Here is a 19,479-nt window from a genome sequence, read left to right on the forward strand (position 1 = left end):
TGAGCAGATGCTTGACCAGGTGGTTTTTTTGCCCAAGGCCATAGTCCAGAAGAACACGACAACCTGTTTTGCTCACAAGCAGCTTGACAGGTCCCATAGCACATGAATTTCCCAGCTGTTACCCTTAAGGTAGCATGCAGGTAGACGAGGACTTCCAGAGGGTTTGCAGAGCTCTGTTCAAGACTGGGGATGGGTGATGAGGTCTTGAAACTCAGGGTGAGGATGGACTTTGCGCTGTAGCTCAGTGTTGCAAGGTTGAATCCCAGTGCACCGGGTTGGGAAGCAGGGCTGCGGTGGTTGTGCGTGAGAAAATGCACTTCCCTGGGTCCCTGTCCACTCCTGCAGTTTTGGATCCTCCAACAAATCTGACAGCCAGTGAAGTGACACGACGGAGCGCCCTGCTCTCCTGGGTTCCTCCTGTGGGAGAGATCGAGAACTACGTCATGACATACAGATCCACCGATGGCAGCCGGAAGGTGAGCGAGTCCTCACAAAAAAGAGGCTCATCAAGTCAGGGAGTAATAAGACCATGGTAAAACGAGCAGGAGAAGCCAAACAAAGCAAAAGAATGATGCTCACCAGCTCAGGGAGACCAGAAGGGCAGACACTACTTCCTGCTAAGCAGGATGATAGGAAAAAGTAAGAAGAGATTGTCTAAGGCAAAATGTTTATGCACACCTGCTGGTGTGGGCATAGAGGGGTTACCTGGGAAGTTTGGAGGAAAAGGGGAAAGTCACAGGTTGTGAAACACAAGCAAGCTGAGGCAGGAGAATATTATTCTGCAGACAGAAATGCTAAAAAGGCCATTTGCCCTTCCTGCAAAAAGGAAGATAGGCACAGACAGCTAATTAATGCTGCAATACAATACAATTTGATTATGTAATGAGTATGTCCACATCTGCCTGTCTGGAGGAGCTGCAACAAACACTATCAGAAATATGTCATGGCACATAGTCTGGTTTCCTTTGCTGGTGTGACTGGCTCGCAGCAGCCAGAGGATAATAGCTTTGTGAAGGGGTTCGATAATGCTGTGTGGCACTGGCCAACAACCAGAAAAATTAACATGACAGGAATCAACAGAGTCAGAACTGGCTGAGAACCAGGTCTGGCCAGCTCTATTCCTTGCACTGCTTGGGCAATCCCTCCTGTCTTGTACCGAGGGCACACAGATCCCAAGAGAGCCAGGAACAGAGCACACAGACTGCAAACCTTTAAATCTGTCTCCAAACCAGCCTTCTCCCACCCAAACCATTCCGAAATGTTGGCTACATTGACTGATCTCACGGTCACTCAGTCCAGGGGTCTAAGCTGCAGTAGTTTGTGGCTTCCCTTCCCTCCTCACTTGCTCTTTAGGCTCCCCTTCACTTTTCTCATCTGTTGCTCTTGGTGTCTGCCTCCTTCTGGGACCCATGTACAGGAGCTGATTGTGGATGCCGAGGACACGTGGATCCGTCTGGAGGGGCTTTCTGAGACCACGGAGTACACCGTGCGCCTGCAAGCTGCCCAGAACGCCGTGCGGAGCGGCTTCATCTCCACCACCTTCACCACAGGTGAGGACTCGCGCTGCATCCGCTCACACAGGCAGAGGTGAGCCCACGTGTCATGATGGTAGGAACAGACTGCTCTTAGGGACTTTCCCTCCTCAGGCAGCATTCCATCAGGATCCACAGAGAGGTACTTTTACAATGCCGTGACCCACAGTGCTGCTTTGCTACAAACAGTTAATGGCTGAAGGATCTATAATTCAAACATAAGACCCAGCCCAGGGCAAGGGGATTTGAGCTTCAGACCAGGAACCATCTACCAGGCCCTTTGCCTTGCCCATGTCTGTCCTCAAGTACATAAACAGAGGAAAAAATACCCACTAAAATCAATAACATGTATCAACAGGTATGCTCCTGGGAGAGGAGCCAGCCAGTGGCTCCATGCTGTAGACATGATCTGATTGCTCACAAATATCAAAGAATCATAGAACACGTTGGGTTGGAAAGAATCCTTAAAGGCCATCTAGTCCAATCCCCCTGCAGCGAGCAGGGTCATCTTCAACTTGATCAGGTTGCCTGTTGAATTTGACCTTGAAAGTTTCCAGGGATGGGGTATCCCTGGAAATATCAAGCAGGTGCATCTCTGCCACCACCAGTGGAGTCAGAAGACAGCAGGGCCAGCACTTTATCTAATCCACTGACTTTATCTAATTGCATTATTCCTCCCCACTCTAATTCTAGAGCATTCCCAATCCACTAAGGCACTGAAGAGATGGGAATGGTTTCCTTTCAAAGTCAAAAGGTGGGCATCCATAGTCACCACAACCCTCACAGACAGAATACTTACGCTTCCAAGGATGAAGCTTGCATGAGAATGTCACCATTGCTGCCACTCTCTGCAACCACTCATAACAGAAATTATGCAAAGCAAATTGTCCCTCATCCTCTTTGAAAAGCATGGTTAGGCCAGGGCACTTACAGACAGAATGCATCTTGTTCAGGGCTGAATCCAATCATGTTTTTCCTGAGCGTCAACAGCACTGAGAGGTCTCAAGGTGATGTCCACCAAAATTCCTCCCATCTGCGCTGCAAGTTCAGTTAGGAGAGTTTTCCTGGAATCTGCTGTGGATACACTTCCCCATCTCAGTTGCATGCAAAGTTCCCTTCACCTGCTTTTAAGAGATAACAGGAACTATTTACATCCACAAAAGGAGGAATGACTTCTCTAATGCATCTACAGAACAGGCTTTCCTGTTATTCTTGCCTCTTACACATGCAGATAAAGCCAGTACAATTCAGGCAGGTGATGAAAAAATACATGTGATCCTTGAGGCTGCTGGGGAGTCAGGGATGAAGCTGCATGGGGGTGACTTCTCAGGTGGGATAAAGCAGCAGAAACTCCCTTACGTCAGGCAAGGAGAGCACCTTTTCCATCAAACAGAAATGTCCTCAGACCTCAGCAACCTTAGTCACCATTGCCAGCTGATGCAGCACCCAACACGTTTAACTTGCTTTTAAGATGAAGATAGGCATTAGCAACAAGTCTGTTTCTCCCCACTTACCCCAATACCAGACAGAACCAACCAGGAACTGTCACCAAGGCAATGCAATCCACGGACAGCATCTCTCATCAAAGCATCCGGACCTGGAATTCAGCTTACTCTGGCAATGCATCAAGGCATTTTGTTTGCAGAGAACAAGGACTTGTCTTTAAGGAGACCAGAAAAAAAGAAGGAAAGAAAACCACCCAGGCTTAATTTAAATTGTTTTGTTTCCTTCTGCTTGCAGTACACATCCTGGGGTTCTTCTATTCCCTCTGACATATTAATGGCTCAGCCTCTTTTGTTTCATGTTTGCATAAGGTTCTTGGGGAATTGTATACAGATGAGACAAAAGGAAGAAACAGATACAGTATTTATAATTTATAGTGGTTTGAAATGTCTTTCAAGGTCTCCTTGGCTCTTAAAGATATGAATATAAATTAAGAAACAAGCAATCTCCACAGAGCTCAGGGGAGCTCAAAGTGGTTGTCATTGAAGAAGTTTTCATTGTTGGATACTATAAAATACAAACAATGTCTCGCCAGACTGTGCTACAGACCATGAAGATGGGGGAAAAAAAGAGGGGATGTTCAACTTTTGGACACAGTAATGACCTCCAAGTCTTCAGGTCACAAGGTGGGGGGAATATACCCATGTGGGAAGCAACAGACAAGGGTTGTGCCTTGGTTCTATGGGGCACTACATTACTGTGATGGACACACACAGCTTAGAAGATCTGAAGGTCCCTCACACCTTCTCAGTTTGTTACAGAGACATCCTTGAAAACCACATCCACATTGCCAGCTCTGCACTCATTTATTCTATCATCCATATGTACCAACATCAAAGAAAAAGGTGTATTGCCCTCTTTTTTTCTTACATAAGACAACACTGTTCCCAGAGTTGACATTCCAATACTGCCAGAAAAATTGTCATAATTAAGACTCTCCTAAACTCTGATCACAAAATAAGAGGTTTCCTCATTAGAGAACACCTGTAGCACAGTCACACAGCCCATGCTGCCTATCACTAGCATCTCACACAGCCTCATTCCTGCTCAGTTTGCAAGTGACAATTAGTTCAGCGTGAGTCCACCATCATTTCCAAGGGCATGGAGAACCAGGAGAATCCCCCTGGAATGAGTAAAGTTATAAAACTTGATTGGAGCTGGCAATCCTGAGAGGAGAGCAGGTTTTGGTATTTTCACAGCTGTCTAAATATGCTGGTGACAGCTTAAACCCCAGGGTTTCAGACACAGTGCAGAAAGATGGTCCAAGAAGTGACATCCCTCATCATTCATCGTGATTGTTACCATGCACCTTTCCAATATAGGACATATGGAAGCACAATTAATATATGCACACATTTTTTTTCCAGTAACTCCTCTGAAGTTGATGGCAGATGTAAAGTCTCACCGCCCCGTGGAATTACTTGGAACACAGAAACTTGTGGGGACTGAGGCATGGGGAAAAGGTGTCTCTTTGCTTGAATTTTGCCTTTTTATTTCGATTTTGCAGGAGGACGTGTCTTTGCTAACCCTCAGGACTGCGCCCAGCACCTGATGAACGGAGACACGCTGAGCGGTGTCTACACCATCTCCATCAACGGGGACCTCAGCCAGCGGGTGCCGGTGTACTGCGACATGACCACCGACGGGGGCGGCTGGATCGTGAGTATCCACCTGGTTGTCCTGCATTTGTCCCCATCACAAAGTGACTGAGCCCCCACCAGCAAAGCACCACAGTGCACGGCAGTGACAGCAGGCTCAGTACCACACGCTTCATTTCCCACGCCACAGGGAATGGCCCACGCTCCGGTAATAATAGTTACACTTGGAGAAGTGCCCTTTGATTTATTTGACGTGTTTGCAGTGCTTCTGGAGAGCAAAATCTGTGAGTGAAGCTGATTTATTGTTCTAGAAATGAAATTAATGGCTGGTAGCTTTCACGGGGAATGATTCACGCTGCCCGCAGAAGGAGGGTGTCAGGCATCACCCCCAATTGAGTCTGCACAGGAGAACTTCAGAAACAAATGCCTGTTTGGCTTCTGAATTGCACAAACACTGCTTGTCTTGATGTAGATGGACTGACAGTGTAAGTAAATAATGCCATGGTGCTTTGATCTTATTCATGTCAAACTCTTACTTACACACATTACACAAAACCCTGCCTGCTAGATGTATAGTCAAAACCAAAAATATGGGCTTCCTCAAATGCTGATTTCTAGCCAGTAAATTTCCCTCTCACTCTGCTTCAGAGCACCCCCTTGGATATCACAGAAATAGCCAGCTCAAAGCAGAATTACGTGCTAGAAAACCAGAGGCACCATGCATTAGTTGAAGCAGAAACCTCGAAGGCCAGTTCCTTCCTATTCCATCATTGATTTGCTTTGGACTTTATCTAATATCTCTTTGGTTTCTATATCTGCATGTGAATTAATTGCGTGGCTGCAATTAACGCTAACTGGACGGGCATTGCAATTTTCTCCTCTGACAGGTACAATGGAAAGAAAAAATTATTATCTTTACCTTGTGTGTCCAAAGCCATTTCTCATCTCCAGCATTATGATTTTCCCCCGGTCTTCCTCCACATCAGGTCTTCCAGCGGCGGCAGAACGGGCTGACCGACTTCTTCCGGAAATGGGCAGATTACCGGGTTGGCTTTGGAAACTTGGAGGACGAGTTTTGGCTGGGTATGACCTTCCCTGGTTGCCTTTCATTGGTGTGTCAAACCTGAGTTCCAGGCGCGCTGTGCTGCTCACCTGTGCCAGCTGTTGGCTCCTTGCCCTTCACCACATTCCCCTACATCCTCCCTCGGACAGTTTTCCTTCTGTTCATTCCCTGCCCTTCACATTGGGAAGTCATGCAGAGGCACAGCACATATGATCACTTTGTGAAGGTCAGCAGCTCCCTAGTTTGCTCTTTCTAGGAGAGGAGGCGGGTATGCTGTCAGTTTTCATGAGCCAAAACCCACCATTGTCCTTTGGATGACTACAGGTTGCACTGGTGGCCAGAAAGTCAGCTGTCCAATGAAAGCAGGAAAGGAGTGAGTGGGAGACACAGCACAGCTCTGAAATTGAGTGTGCTCCTCCAAAACCTGAACATGAGCCAAGGGGACCTGCAGCATAAACACACCCTGGCTTGTACGGGAACTTAACAACAACATAAGGAGCACCAGGGCTGAACAGCTGAATCTTCCAAGCTTCAGCAGCATGAAGAAATCTGAACCTGAGCCTTGAACCCATCGCTCATAGCCACAGGGAGGTGAAGATTGAGTGAGGACACGGAGCTCAGGCCCCAGCACTGCCAGCAGATACACACTCACCACAAGTGCTGCTGCTCTTTGCTTCCTCTGCTTGCTCTCATTTCCCACTGCTGTTTTATTTGCCTAGAGCTTTCCTTGTTTGTTCACGGAGCGGATGCAGGCACCAGGTCTCACTAGGTGTTTCATTGTCTCAACAGGCTTGGACAACATCCACAAGATCACGTCCCAAGGGCGCTACGAGCTGCGAATAGACATGAGGGACGGCCAGGAAGCGGCGTACGCCTACTACGACAAGTTCTCCATCGGCGACTCCCGGAGCCTGTACAAACTGCGAATTGGGGACTACAATGGCACTTCAGGTACAGCCTCGTTGCTGGCAAGGACCTTGGGAAATCCTGGGACTGAAAGGAAATCCCGACACGAAATCTCACTTATCTAGAGTGGCAAGGCAAAAACCCATAGTCCTTTCTGCCTTCCTGCAGTCCATCATGTAAACCAGGCTGATAAATCCCACTAAGGACACGGAATTTTCCATTGGGGATTAGGTATTTAATATCAGAGACATTGCTGTCCAAATAACCAGGTCAATCATCAGAGGTGTCATCTCACTTGGCAATAGCCACAGCTGGCTATTGATGTCGTGCTGGAGGCTGTATTTATTGCCTTTCCACAGCTATGGAAAAATCTGAAATCCTCTGAGTCACTTCCTCATGTAAAGACCAAACACTGCTCAGTTTTGCAAGGACACTGTCACAACTGCTTGCTTAGTTGATTCAAGAGAGTTAGAGTTGCCCACCAGAAGAGAGTGGGTGCTAGAGGGAGGGCACAGGGGATCTCTTCCTCAAGAAGGGAGAAGGGGTAGAACTGTAGCCTCTTTATCTGGGATAGACGTGCCCAGTGCAAGCCTCCATGACAAAACTTCCACCATGTACTAGGTGGAACCCCAAAACATACCTGAGATGCAGGAATTTCCCTATTCAGTTAGTTGCCACTGGAAGAGAAGGGACGGGAATCTTGATTGTGTGCAACAAAGCACTTGCCCTAACCTCACATCCCAGGGCACAAGGCACCCAACCTACTGCCAAGAATGGCATTAAATAGTGTCACACAAACATGATTCCATCCCCTTCACCATGCACACTCTGCTTCTAGCCACCCAGACAAGGAGCTTCTGCTCCACCTTGAGCTAAGGGAGCCAGGGCTCAACAAATGGTTCATTGCCAAAAGGTTTTCTAGTAAGTCTCTCCATGGCTGGATTGCACACAGCCAGCATGGGTCCACTTCATATGTCCTTAGGGATCACCAAGGAGCATATTAAGAATGTCTCCTGTAAGTATATCACTCAATTGACCATATTTTTCTCTGGCTTTTCTTTCACGAGTTATCTAGTGAGGAGGTGAGATGAGGTTAGAGGTTTTGGTGGGATAAGATATCACACACCTTCCAAAAGCTTCTTCCCCTTATCCAAAGAGAGAGAAGGTGGCCAAGCATCTTGATTCAAGAGATGAATATTTGGTCTCCTTTGAGAGAAAAAGCTCCCTTTGGCTAACAGGAAAGAAGGAGGCTGAAAACATCCTGAAGTCATATAGCAGAGCTAAGCCTCAGAAAAACCACAGCTGCCAAAACCTGGGGTTGAATTGATGTCTGAAACACTGAAATTCAAACCCAAACACATATCCAAGCACTTTATCTGGCAAAGCCAAGAAGCCTCTATGATTTGCTATGGTCTGCACTGATCCTAAACAGACAGCAGAGGACCTCAGATGAACCAACTGAGAACAATTCCAGTTAAAGTTATTGCCAGACTGTCAGCTGCTTGAGCCACTGCTTGGCAGGCTACCGCATAACCAGAATATCCTAATTTCCTTGTGAAAAGACCAGATAACTCAGACTCCATCACCTTTAATGGCACCTCTTCCCACAGGAGACTCCCTCACCTATCACCAGGGACGCCCCTTCTCCACCAAGGACAGGGACAACGACGTCGCCGTCACCAACTGTGCCATGTCCTACAAAGGGGCCTGGTGGTATAAGAACTGCCACCGCACCAACCTCAACGGCAAGTACGGAGAGTCCCGGCACAGTCAGGTAAGGGCAGAGCTGGGCTGAAAGCCTCTGCAATTTCTTCTAGGGGAACATGTCAGCAAGCCTAGGTTAGGGCTGGGGCTGTGTGGTTGGTGCACCAGGGTCAGAACTGGTGGCACGACCCCACGCCAGCTGGAGCAAAGGGAGCCGCCTTCACGCCATCTAGGCTAATGCTTTGTGCCTCACGTACGCTGCCACCTGCTGTAGTGTGTTAGATTAAAAAAAATACCTACCTGAAATCTGATCAGCCTTTGAGCAGTGGGAGAAAAACCAATCAAGCCATAGCAGCAGGGGAGTTTCTTGCTCCTGCTTTAGCAGGTTTTTCCTTCTGGCTTCTCTACAGCAATCAACCTTGTTCTTCCTTCCTCTCCCACTCTAGTTTCTTGTTAGGGTCTTTCTTTACCCTCTGCCTTTCTCTCCCTCCTGCCAGGGGATTAACTGGTACCATTGGAAAGGCCACGAATTCTCCATCCCCTTTGTGGAAATGAAGATGCGACCTTACAACCACCGTAACATCTCTGGGAGGAAGCGACGGTCCCTACAGCTCTGAGCCAGCTGAACCCCTCCTGCCTCCCACCACCTGACCTTTTCTGTAATTCGTTTGTATTTTATAATATGAAAAGGGAAAAAAAAATTACTACTCGTCTGAGATAGCAACCTGCCCCTCACAAGCGCTGGAGGGAACCGTGGCACAGGGAAAGGCCATGGGAAAGGAAAGACCTCATTGCTTTGCATCTGTCCCAGAGAAATACCAAATTTCCAGCCTCCCTATCCCAATACTCTGGCCCTTAACATGAGAAGAAAGAGAAAGAGACAGATTTTTTGATATTTTTTTAAAAGACAGAAATCCCCAGCAAACCCTGTTAGAAATGTTTGTCACGGGGCTTGTGGCAGAAACTTTCCCCACAGGTACCTTGGGGTGGCCATTTCCACCCCAGTCATGGCCAGGGATGCCCATCCTCTCCCTGCCTCCCAGTCCCCTCCTGGCTGGGAGGTCCCAAGCTTCATGCCATCCTGTAGACTTCCAGCAGGCAGAGGCCCGTCTCTCCCCTGTGTGCAGGCTCTGGACACATGGAGACTAAGGGAGGATGACCAAAGGCTCATCCCATCCCCAGTTTTCACAGGAGGGCTTGGCAATTTCTGCATATGTAGGCAAACTCCAGAGAGTCCATAGCTCGTGTTGGTCCCACCACAAGGTCATCCTCGTGTGCATGGGGTGTGCGGGAATAAGAACTACTCCACCAGCCCCAACCTGCATTATCCACTCCTCCAAGCTGAACCCACTTCAGGTCCATGACATCTGCCTGGGTTATGCTGAACTTGATGGAGAAGAAAGGACTTAAATTAGAAGACTTAGGAGAAAAATCCCTACTTGTGGTCCTGAAATCTAGGACCCATTTCCTCTGTTATTTCTGCATTCCATCATGCTCTTTCTCACCGAGGTCATTGGTCCCAAACAAAAGAGTGTCAGAGAAGGAGCAGCAATAAAAAGATAAGACACAACTGCCGCCCAGCCTGAAGCCAACAGCTGCCACAGCTCAGGTGCTCCCGTCCACGGGCCTCCACGCACACAGGGAATTATGACAATGCAACTAAGGGGAGACAAGTGCAAGCTGAGGAATGCCCATTTCCTTCCTTCTCTTGCACCATCCCTCTTCAATGCCATCACAAGAGGGACACAAATCTCAGTGCCTTGGTGTTGCCATCTCTCTAACAGGAAATCAACGCTTTCCCCTCCTGGAAGGGATTCCATTCAGATTTTGGAGCACTTCGAGGCCCTTGGAAGAATTAATGAGTTCACTCTTCCCGTCCTTAACTTCTCCTGTCTCAAGGAAGATGGACCCTTTGGATAGCTCTGTCTGCACCCTGTTGTCATCGCCCCACCTCCACAAAGCCCAAATGACCACCATGCTCAAGTCACTCCTCTGCCAAGGGCTCTGATCAATGCTGGGCATTGTCACTGGCCTGGTCTCGAAGAAGGGACTCGTCCCTGCATCCAAGGAGAATGCAGCTCATCACTGGATTTGCAGCCAAAGGAACATTACAAATGCTAAACACTGCTATTTGGTTTTATCACACTGAAGCTGCTTTGTCTCAAAAACATCTTTCAGATGGCAACACAGAGGCAGCTTTGCAGTAGCTTATCATTCAGGCCAGCGTGTCTTGCATGGTCACACTCTTAATGTCCTGACGTTACTCACTATGGCTGCAGAGCTGAAGAAGAGCATTAAGTGGGAAACACAACCTCCTTTTCCATGCCACATACTGGCCCATGAAATCACAGCTAACACCAAGGTCAAGATTAGATACAGGGCCCAGTCCTTCATGTGGTCAACTTACAAGCTGACCTGGAGAAAGGATGCTCAGCAACATCTTGTATGTAAATGAGGAGTCCCTTCTTACTTCCCCTTGGCATCAAATCAGGCAACAAGGCAACCATTTGAGGAACAGGTGAGTCAGAGGCTGCAAATGACAGGATCTCTTGCAGGACATGGCCACTGTCATAGATGGCAGCATGTCACTCCTCCTGAGCACCCAACCCTGCTTTAAGACCCAAAAGCCAACAAAAAGCAGCAGATGGAACTGATTAAAGCCTAAGAAGGCTTTTAGTAGACCAGCAGAGTAAATTTTTTCCCCAAACCATCAAGAATTTATAGGAAGAAATATGCTACAACAAAAGTTGTAAGGGAGCAGTGGTTATAACCAGCAGAGATTGGCAGTGGATGGTGCTGTTTGCTTACCCACCCAGGTGAAAGGAAGAGATGTCAGTGGAAACATACATTCATCATTCACACTCAAGCCAAAGGCAAGAAACCTCTCTTTTCAAAAGTTAAAATCGAAGAGAAAATCGAAGCTTGCCAAGCTTTTCCAGGAGGTTCAAAAGAAGATCCTCAAAAAGGCTGATTATTCTCTAGACAGGTTTGCTGACATGTATCTCTCCCTCCCTCCTCATTTCTGTCATCCCTTTTACAAGTCCTGTAACCAGGGTGAGTCAGCCCAGTTGACCCAACTGCATAGTCAAGTATGAAAGGCACTCTTGGAGACAGTATCCACTCTTTCAGTGCTATTCTCTATCAGTGCTTGTCCCTGACCTCTCATGTGATCCCAGGGAGATGCCTTTCCGTGACATTGGTGAAAGACAGTTGCTACAATCTTTTAAAGGAAAGATTCTACACATCATGGTTTTCTCCTGGTGACAACCCAGCTCAAGCCCGGGCACATAACCAGTGATGATGGGTCATTCAGGCCATCATCACCTGTTCACATGTCCATAAACAAGATACAACTTCCCAGAAAGTTATTTTTCTATATTGCCTTAATTTTTTTTTTTTTTTTTTGGACAAAGCTCCTGCCAGCAGTTTCAAGCAAATTCGTGCTCAACGTTGATGCTACAGAATGGCCACATTGATTAAGTAGTACACGATTAAGTAGTTTCTTCTCACCCTCCATAGCTGGATGGGCTAGTTCATTCTCCAGTTAGACCAGGTCTGGCCCTGAAATTCCCAGAAACCAAGCCTGGATCTGGTGCAGTGCTCCTCTTGAGAGACCTTGGCTCCAGCACGTGAATTATCACTGGGCTCTGGTGGCTCCACTGCCATCCTGGGTTTGTGTGGCCCAGGCTTGTTCCAGAGCCCAAAAAGGAACATGAAGCTGTTACCCAAACCACAGCATCCACTGGAAGATGCCATCTCATGTAACAGGAAGCAGGAACAAGCACATCCAGTCCTTCACACAGCAGAACACCACGTGTGCCCATGACCCTCGCAGTCTTTCAAAGCCACCTCTTATTTCTAAACCCAAAATCCTGGAGGGAAACACAAAGGAACTTTCATCTCTTGCCTAATTTTCATTTCCCTCTGTTTCCATTCTCCAAGACCACCTTCCCATTGCACACTGCACTGAAACATAACCAAAGAAAAAAAGAGTCCTGAAAGGAAAAGCTGCTTTTAGTAAAGTGATAGCATCTATAAATGAATAATTTCAAGAAGGAGAGAGGCTGGGCTCTCCCCAGGGGTAGCTGGGTTTTGGTAGGAAGGTACCAGGAGAGGATCCACACAAAGGTTGGGGAGAAGTCTGCTTCTACTCCTTATCTTTGCATTACTTTACCATGGGCAACTCAGTACCAGCCTAAATGCACTCTTGCCTCCTTCCCAAAGTGATGCTTATCCCAGGTGAAGTGCCCGGGTGTGGAAAGCACAGCTCATGCCACCTTCTCTCCCAGTGATGCAGCTGGTGAGGGCTCAGCCAGTGGTGTCCCCATCCCACAACAGGCTCAGAGCAACCTGACAAAACACAGCAGGAGCCAAAGTGCCCTCCTGGTGCCTCACCTCCACGCCAGCATGTGACCTTCATCCCAGCCCAGAGCTGCCCTGCTGGTATGTCCCCACCATCACATCCTGGGGTGACCACACACCCCCTGTCCTGTGCCCCCCAGAAATGCCCACAAGTTTTGACTTTACCAAACACTGCCAGCAAAGAACTCTCACCCAAAAAAACCCTTTAATTCATGCTTACACCCACTAACAAAGGGCTCTGTCCCAGGGCCAAACAAGAAGCCCATCCCTGTTTCTGCCAGCCAAGCACCCTGGGATGGCCATAAAACCCAACAGAGCCCCCTGGGGACCACCAGCACCTCCAGGGTCACCTTCCCCTTCCCTAAAATCCTGATGGTGGTGGCAGCTCCTTGCCCCTTCCAGAGGGGAAATTTGGGATAAGTGGGAGGGAAAGGCCCTTCCCTTGGGAGATCCTGATGCGTAGACCCGCCTCAATACCCAGCCTGCAGTTCTTCAGCTGTCAGTGGTTTCTCAGAAGGATGGTGACACAAAGACCTAAACAAAGAAACAAACAAGCAGCCCCCTGTGTACAGGCATTACCCTGGAAATGTGCTTAATACGTTAAAAAAACCTAAAAAAGATAAATAAGAAGGGAGAACAGAGGCAACGAAATGCCTTGGACAGGTTCTGATGAACTCAAACACAAACCACTGCAACCAAATGAGGGGGAAGAGAAAAGTAAATAAATGCATAAATAAAATCTATAATATAAATAAATAATATATTAAACAACCCTCCCCATCCTGTAATGAAAATGTAGCTTGGAGAATGGGATCAACGCTTGTTAACCATTGTTAACTAGTATTTTTAGTCCTGACTGCTCTTAGGCTATGTATAGTTCCTTTTTTTAATGCATTTTCTATACATTAATAAAAGATACTGAAGGAGTGAGCCGTGTGCCTGTCTGGGAGTGGGGTGGGATCAGGGCCCTCGTGCATCCAAGCCCAGCAGCATTCCAGCCCCAACCTCATGCCAAGAAGGGACGCACATGCCCTGTCCCTGATCTTTGGTTACCCCATGGGAGGAGCACGGGGGGCTTGTTAGCACAGATTCACATTCAAACCTTGAGGAACAGAGCAGCTGATAGACCTAGCACATGCAGTGTAACAAAAAAACAGTGGCAGGAAGTTTTGGGGCAGCCCAACTTTGGCTGGTGGTGCCATCTCCATCCTCGTAAGTGTTCAAGACCGGGCTGGAAAAAGCCCTGAGCAACCTCATCCAGTCCCAGGGCTGCCTTGGGCAGAAGGTGGGACCAGAGACTCCCAAGTCCCCCCAGGCCCAACTATGCTGTTAAAATAAATAGCAGTGAAGTGGTCATGAAGTCAGCATGGTCAGTCCACTAACCACAGGAAGGCAGGGAGCTGCGTTGGCCTCAGCCCAGCACGAGACGTTTTGCTAATAAATTCAGCTGCTCCCATGAGCTAGAGAGGCTCTTGGCTCTGCAATCTGCAGCCAGAGAAAGCAAAGCTGTGGTAGGAATGCTTGGGAGCAAAGGGAAACAACCCCAAAGTCTTCAGTCAAAACCATTTGCCTGATTTAAACAGCAATCTATTCCCAACATGATGGAAACCCCACCAAAAAACAGATTGGAAGGCTAGTTGCAGCAGAATACACTCTCAGTGGAAAACAACAGCAAAAAAAATCCCAGACAGAACCCCCACACTGATCAGCAAAAGTCCCTAGGACAAGCATGAACTTCAGAAGATTTTGAAATTCTTCTCTTATTTCACATGAAGACTTTACTTAAACCTCTTTGTTTAGAGTTTTCTCGTTTGACACGTAGCCAGACAGGATGAGAAAGCCCGAAAGAAGCTCTTCCGCCAGACCACTTCAATATTTTCTAAATTTGATTTCAGAGAGACGAAACAGGGGAGTCTGCTTCGTGGCAACTTCTCTTTCTTGCTCAGATTTGTGAGGCAAAAAAAGGAAGTTGTGAGAGAGGGGATGTCCCACCTTGGCCATGACCCTTGGTACACCAAAAGCCAAGAGTGAAGTCTGATGGGCTCCACTGTCTGGATTAAATGAACTTTTTTGTGTCTGAAGGTAGTCAGTGCCATGGAAGACCCTTCAGGCAAGGCCTGTGCATGGAGGAGCTGAGGGACACGGATGTGTTTGGGATGGGGAGGAAGGGTTACCTGTGCTGGTACTTGTCATCCCAGTCTCAAGCAGTTGACCCAGTCCAGGGTGTTTTATTCATGGTCTCTAAGAGAAGGCCAACACCTTCCACTGTGCCCCCCCCACTCAGCATGTCTGGGGCCAAGTGAGGCCCCCAGGGACCTCCATTTCCTGCAGAGAACCCCCAAAAAACTCACCTGGAGGAAACACAGTCTTCCTATTGCAATAACTAATAACAAGAGGCAGGCATGTATCACTCAGACGTTGGCACCTAGAGAAGGCAGATACGTGGGGAGCTGCAGCATCCCTCTGGATCGTAACCCACCTCCCAACATCAGAGTCAAGGCCCAAATCCACGTGTCAGATGGGATGAGAAGGGAGTGAGGGCTGGCAAAAGCCCTTTTCTAAATGCTACAAGTTTTGATTTAAGCCAGGGAAGGGTTTTGCCTCATCACACTAAACCCTAGGGAGCTCCTGCCCCATCACATGTGCCCACCACTCTCATCGCTCTGGCCCCCTCTGCCCTTGCACAGCTCACAGCCACCACAATAATCTAGACACAGTCCTACATGTGGTGGGATCTCCTATTTCCAGCCTCTCCAAGAAGCATGCCTTCCCAGGCACACCACACTCCTCTTCAGGCACTTCCAGCCACCACATCCCCCCATCTGCACTTTATACAGCGATATTTCATCACAGCCCTCTTACCAAAGTCCCCTTTTCGCATGAGTGATGCTCAGGAACTTTGTTCCAACAGCAAACATCAGGAGGGTGCACAAAGGTCCTCAGCAAGGACCTTGGGCACCCATCCCAAATGCAGAGCTCAAGCAACACATTCCCAACAACACATCCTGCAACCCCAGCCCAAAAAATCCATGAGCAAAATGCTGGCCCAAGAGCACAGAGCATGGCAGGGGGAGGTGCAATGCCTCCAAGAGCAAGGCTGGAGCAGGTTGATGAAGGGGCAGCCTTGTACCATAAATTCACAGCTGCTTTATGCCTTATGAAATGTGATTTTGATAGCACCATCTTCAACATTCTCAGATTTTCATTTCCCCTCATAAGATGGCACGTGTCCATCATCCCTTTTAAAACTCTCATTCCCATTTTTATATTTTTAACTCCTGGGCCTACGGGCTCTAATGCTTAGTTATGTAGAATGTAAAACAATTTAGAGATTATCTCTTTTCTAAATTTCAAATCTAAATGCAGGGATTTAAAATTTTATTGATTTGTCCACTCTCCCTGGGATGAGGAATGCTGTGACAAGCAGCCTCCAAGGCTTATCCCCCTTCCCTGCACCATAGCCAGCAATTCTTCTGCTTGCAACTTGTTTCAATAAGCACAGAATCAATCCTAGAATGGGTTGGGAAGGACCTTGAATGATCATCCAGTTCCAACCCCCCTGCCATGGGCAAGGACAGCTTCCACTATCTCAGGTTGCTCCAAGCCCTGTCCAACCTGGCCTTGGACACTTCCAGGTATGGGGCAGCCACAGCTTCTCTGGGCACCCTGTGCCAGGGCCACACCATGCTCACAGGGGAGAATTTCTTCCAATATCCCATGTAACCCTGCCCTCTGTCAGTGTGAACCCATCCCACCCTTGTCCTTACAGCAGTACTTCTCTCCCTTCCCAATATTTTTGGACTGCTCTCTGCTGTCAGTAGGAACATCAAGGTATGCAGCAGTCCTGTAGCAGGCTTCTCCCAGCAGCAGGGCTAATCCTCTTGCTCCCACCCAGGGTATCTCCCCAGCACTGCTCCTCCACAGGGACCAGGCCTGGCGTGGCTGCTGAGCAGCAGAGCAGAGCACACCAGGATGTGGTGGGAACACAAACCGCCTCTGTTCACCACAACAGGCCTTTGTCCCCATGCTGTCCCCTGCACTCGTCGATGTCACAACAAAAGAGGGAGTTGAAGGAAGCAACTCTGCAAATGGTTATGAGAAAAACCCTCCCTAAAAGCAAGAGAAGGAGTGGGATGAGGTAGGAAATCCTCCCTCTAAGAATTTCAGAAGGCGCTGGAAACAGGCACTCGGGAGAGGAGCAGCAGAGGGGATGGGGCTGGAGGAGCATCGGGGCAGCACTGTTCCCTCACTCCTGGGGACAGGGTCTGTTCCTGCTCCTGATCCAATGTCCCCTTGCTGCACTCGAGTCAGGCCAAAAACCAGATGGCATCTGCCTGTTCAGCCCTTGTATTGGTTCCCCAGTCACAAGCTAAGGCTGCCTCTGCCCCTCAAAATACGGCCACCTGCTCCCCCTTGCAGAGGGGCAGAAAGAGGCAAAGCACCCCAAGGAGACAGGTCATGGTTGTTTTTTCCCTCTCTCACGCACCACAATTTGCATTTCTCTCTCGGTTCCCTCCTGAGGGGTGGGTGAGCTCCCGACAAGCTGCCCTGCCCAAGCCCTGACACCCAGCTGCATTCTCCCCACGGACCCCTGGTAGCAAACAAGATGAGGAGCAGGAAGACTTTGAACTGTGAAGAACAAAGGTCAGATAGTCCCACCCCCCCCCAGGCAGGAGCTAAGCCCCAAGGGCAGCACAGAACATTCCGACGCCTCCAATACCACCAGCCAAAATCCTCATGTGATCCTGAGCCAAGGGACATCAGCTCACCGCAGATCTCCGGGAGCAGCTTCCCCCACGGGACTGGCTTATGGAGGGAAACAAATAATAAAAATAATCTAAATACTACTAATAATTTGACATCTGCATAGCATTAAAAAGCAGGATTGGCTCTCCCTGCCCACCTCAGCTGGGCTCTGGGGGAAGGCAGCACTGAGGGATGGTTGCTGATTGCTCCTCGGAATCGTGGGGCTGAGCCAGAGGAAGGACGGTGACAGAGGGGATGGCCGGCACAACCGGTTTTTCACCTAAAAATCAACCTTGGCAGATCAGATCCGACACCCATCCGGCATGGGAAACCCCTGGGGGTGGCTGGAGGAGGCACAAGCCACCGCTTCCTACAACTGGGGGCATATGCTGGTCCTTGGGAGGCACCAGACCGTGCCCAAGCATCACTTGCTCCTCTGCCTCTGGTTCACACCTTCCACAAATCCACAAAGTGCATGCTGCCACTGACCCCATTTCCATGCTGGGGGAAGGAGCACCCCATTCACCAACAGGTTTTCCCTTCCTGGCTTTCACATATCCCTGATCCCTGAGTGCTCCTAGAAGGGAAGGCACCACGTCACACTGCCGGGACGCGCCCAGCCCTGGCTCTTTCCCCACCTCCCGGTGTGTCTCCTCTCCCCCTTGCCTGCCACCAGGGCTGCCTGTAGGATTTCCTCAGGAAGGAGTTCCTGAAGGCTCACACACACAAAACAATCAGCTCTAAACAACCCAAACACTGAAATGTGCCCTGAGCAGATGCACACCACCCTCCTCCTCCTCACCTGCCCACAGGTCCCTCATACCGCAGCTTTCTCAACACAAGCAGTCTCGCATCAAGCAGTATTTGAGGAGGCACCCGAGGACCCCACCTCACGCCCTACCCCAACATTCTTCTCGTCGAAGCACCAGGGAGGGATGATCCTGCAAATCCTGACCCACCTTGGCAAGCCCAGCTGCAAAGCCTCCCAAGTGATGGGTGGGCAAGAGGCACCCCCAAAAACTCACCAGCTCTGGGGCATCTTCCCTAAGAGCAGCATTTGCCCCCATCACTGCCTACATGGGACTTAGCCCAAAGACTTTAAGGGCAGTGCCAAAACAGCCCGAGGTGGGACCCAGGTGGGACTGAGACACCTGAGCCCAACTACCCTCAGAGCTCCCCCCTTCCTGGAGGGGACAGAGCCCAGCTGGTACCAAAGGAGAGAGAGGAGGGGATGAAGCAGCTTCCCCCAAAACACCAACTTTGTGTTTGTCCTCCACTCATGCATCAAGAGTCACTGTCACTATCCCATCCCATCCCTGCTCCTCATTTTCCTCCAAAGCCAGAAAACCCATTGCTGCTGCTAAATACCAAGAGCTGCTATTTTTATCCAGCCCACGACCAGGACATGCGTTATTTTTGGTGTTTAAACTGCAGGCTTTTTTTTTGTGGGAGGGGGAGAGGGAGGGGAAAAGGCACAAACATGGGGGAAAAATGAGAGGAATGTTTCTCTGGGAGCCGAGTTTTCCATTGCTTACTTTAAGCCAGACTAACGTCTGCAAATAGAAATCACCACCAGAGAGCAGAGGAAGCAGCTGGGGAAGAAAGGTGTGATCATGTCTGCAATCACTCCACCACTCCCCCCATCCCACCGTGCCCAGAAAACCCCAAATAAACCGACCCTGGGTATCAGCTGGGTGTTATCAAGGAGTGAAGCTCACAGCTGTGCAACAGGGCAAACTGGTAGCAAAATTGGCTGAATCCAATGAAACAAGGGAGAAGCAAGAGGGTCTTTCTATCTTCAGTGTAAAATGAGTAGTGTTTTCAAAATCAGATTAGGGGTTGAGGGGGACTTAGGAGGAAATGGAAGTTATCGGGGCACTTTTTGGCATGGGAAAGGCTTCGCATGGAAATAAGGATTTTGGGAAGGATGGATGGAAAACAGGAGCTGGAGGTGGGATTTGATTTCCAGCTGGTCCTAGGCCTGGGCTCAGACTGACATCCCATGAGGTGACAGGAGCTTGCCTGGCACTGGCTCACTCAGTTCCTGTGCTTGAGGGGCACCAGC

General features: G+C 49.0%; 1 protein-coding gene and 1 long non-coding RNA gene across 11 annotated transcripts in view; one reads left to right on the top strand and one right to left on the bottom strand.

The window, feature by feature from the left end:
• Window positions 1-11,705, top strand: part of TNR (tenascin R) — a 33,728-nt gene extending 22,023 nt beyond the window's left edge. For both annotated transcript variants that reach the window (XM_069022898.1, XM_069022900.1), the window contains exons 15-21: window positions 346-476; window positions 1,418-1,550; window positions 4,543-4,694; window positions 5,620-5,716; window positions 6,486-6,647; window positions 8,213-8,376; window positions 8,804-11,705. In XM_069022898.1, the coding sequence (XP_068878999.1) occupies window positions 346-476; window positions 1,418-1,550; window positions 4,543-4,694; window positions 5,620-5,716; window positions 6,486-6,647; window positions 8,213-8,376; window positions 8,804-8,923 (959 nt within the window). In that variant the 3' untranslated portion in view covers window positions 8,924-11,705. The remainder of the gene's footprint in view (window positions 1-345; window positions 477-1,417; window positions 1,551-4,542; window positions 4,695-5,619; window positions 5,717-6,485; window positions 6,648-8,212; window positions 8,377-8,803) is intronic.
• On the bottom strand, window positions 329-19,040 carry LOC138113953 (uncharacterized). 9 transcript variants are annotated; one of them, XR_011152408.1, is made up of 4 exons: window positions 18,950-19,040; window positions 15,020-15,093; window positions 2,464-2,656; window positions 329-417 (listed from the first exon to the last, which is right to left on the bottom strand). It is a non-coding gene; the product is annotated as an uncharacterized lncRNA (long non-coding RNA). The 9 variants fall into 9 exon arrangements; XR_011152407.1 differs by lacking the exon at window positions 18,950-19,040 and adding an exon at window positions 18,440-18,484; XR_011152410.1 differs by lacking the exon at window positions 15,020-15,093.
• Between the last annotated feature and the right edge of the window lie 439 nt (window positions 19,041-19,479).

The sequence above is a fragment of the Aphelocoma coerulescens genome, chromosome 8, assembly GCF_041296385.1.
Source record: "Aphelocoma coerulescens isolate FSJ_1873_10779 chromosome 8, UR_Acoe_1.0, whole genome shotgun sequence".
NCBI lineage: Eukaryota > Metazoa > Chordata > Aves > Passeriformes > Corvidae > Aphelocoma > Aphelocoma coerulescens.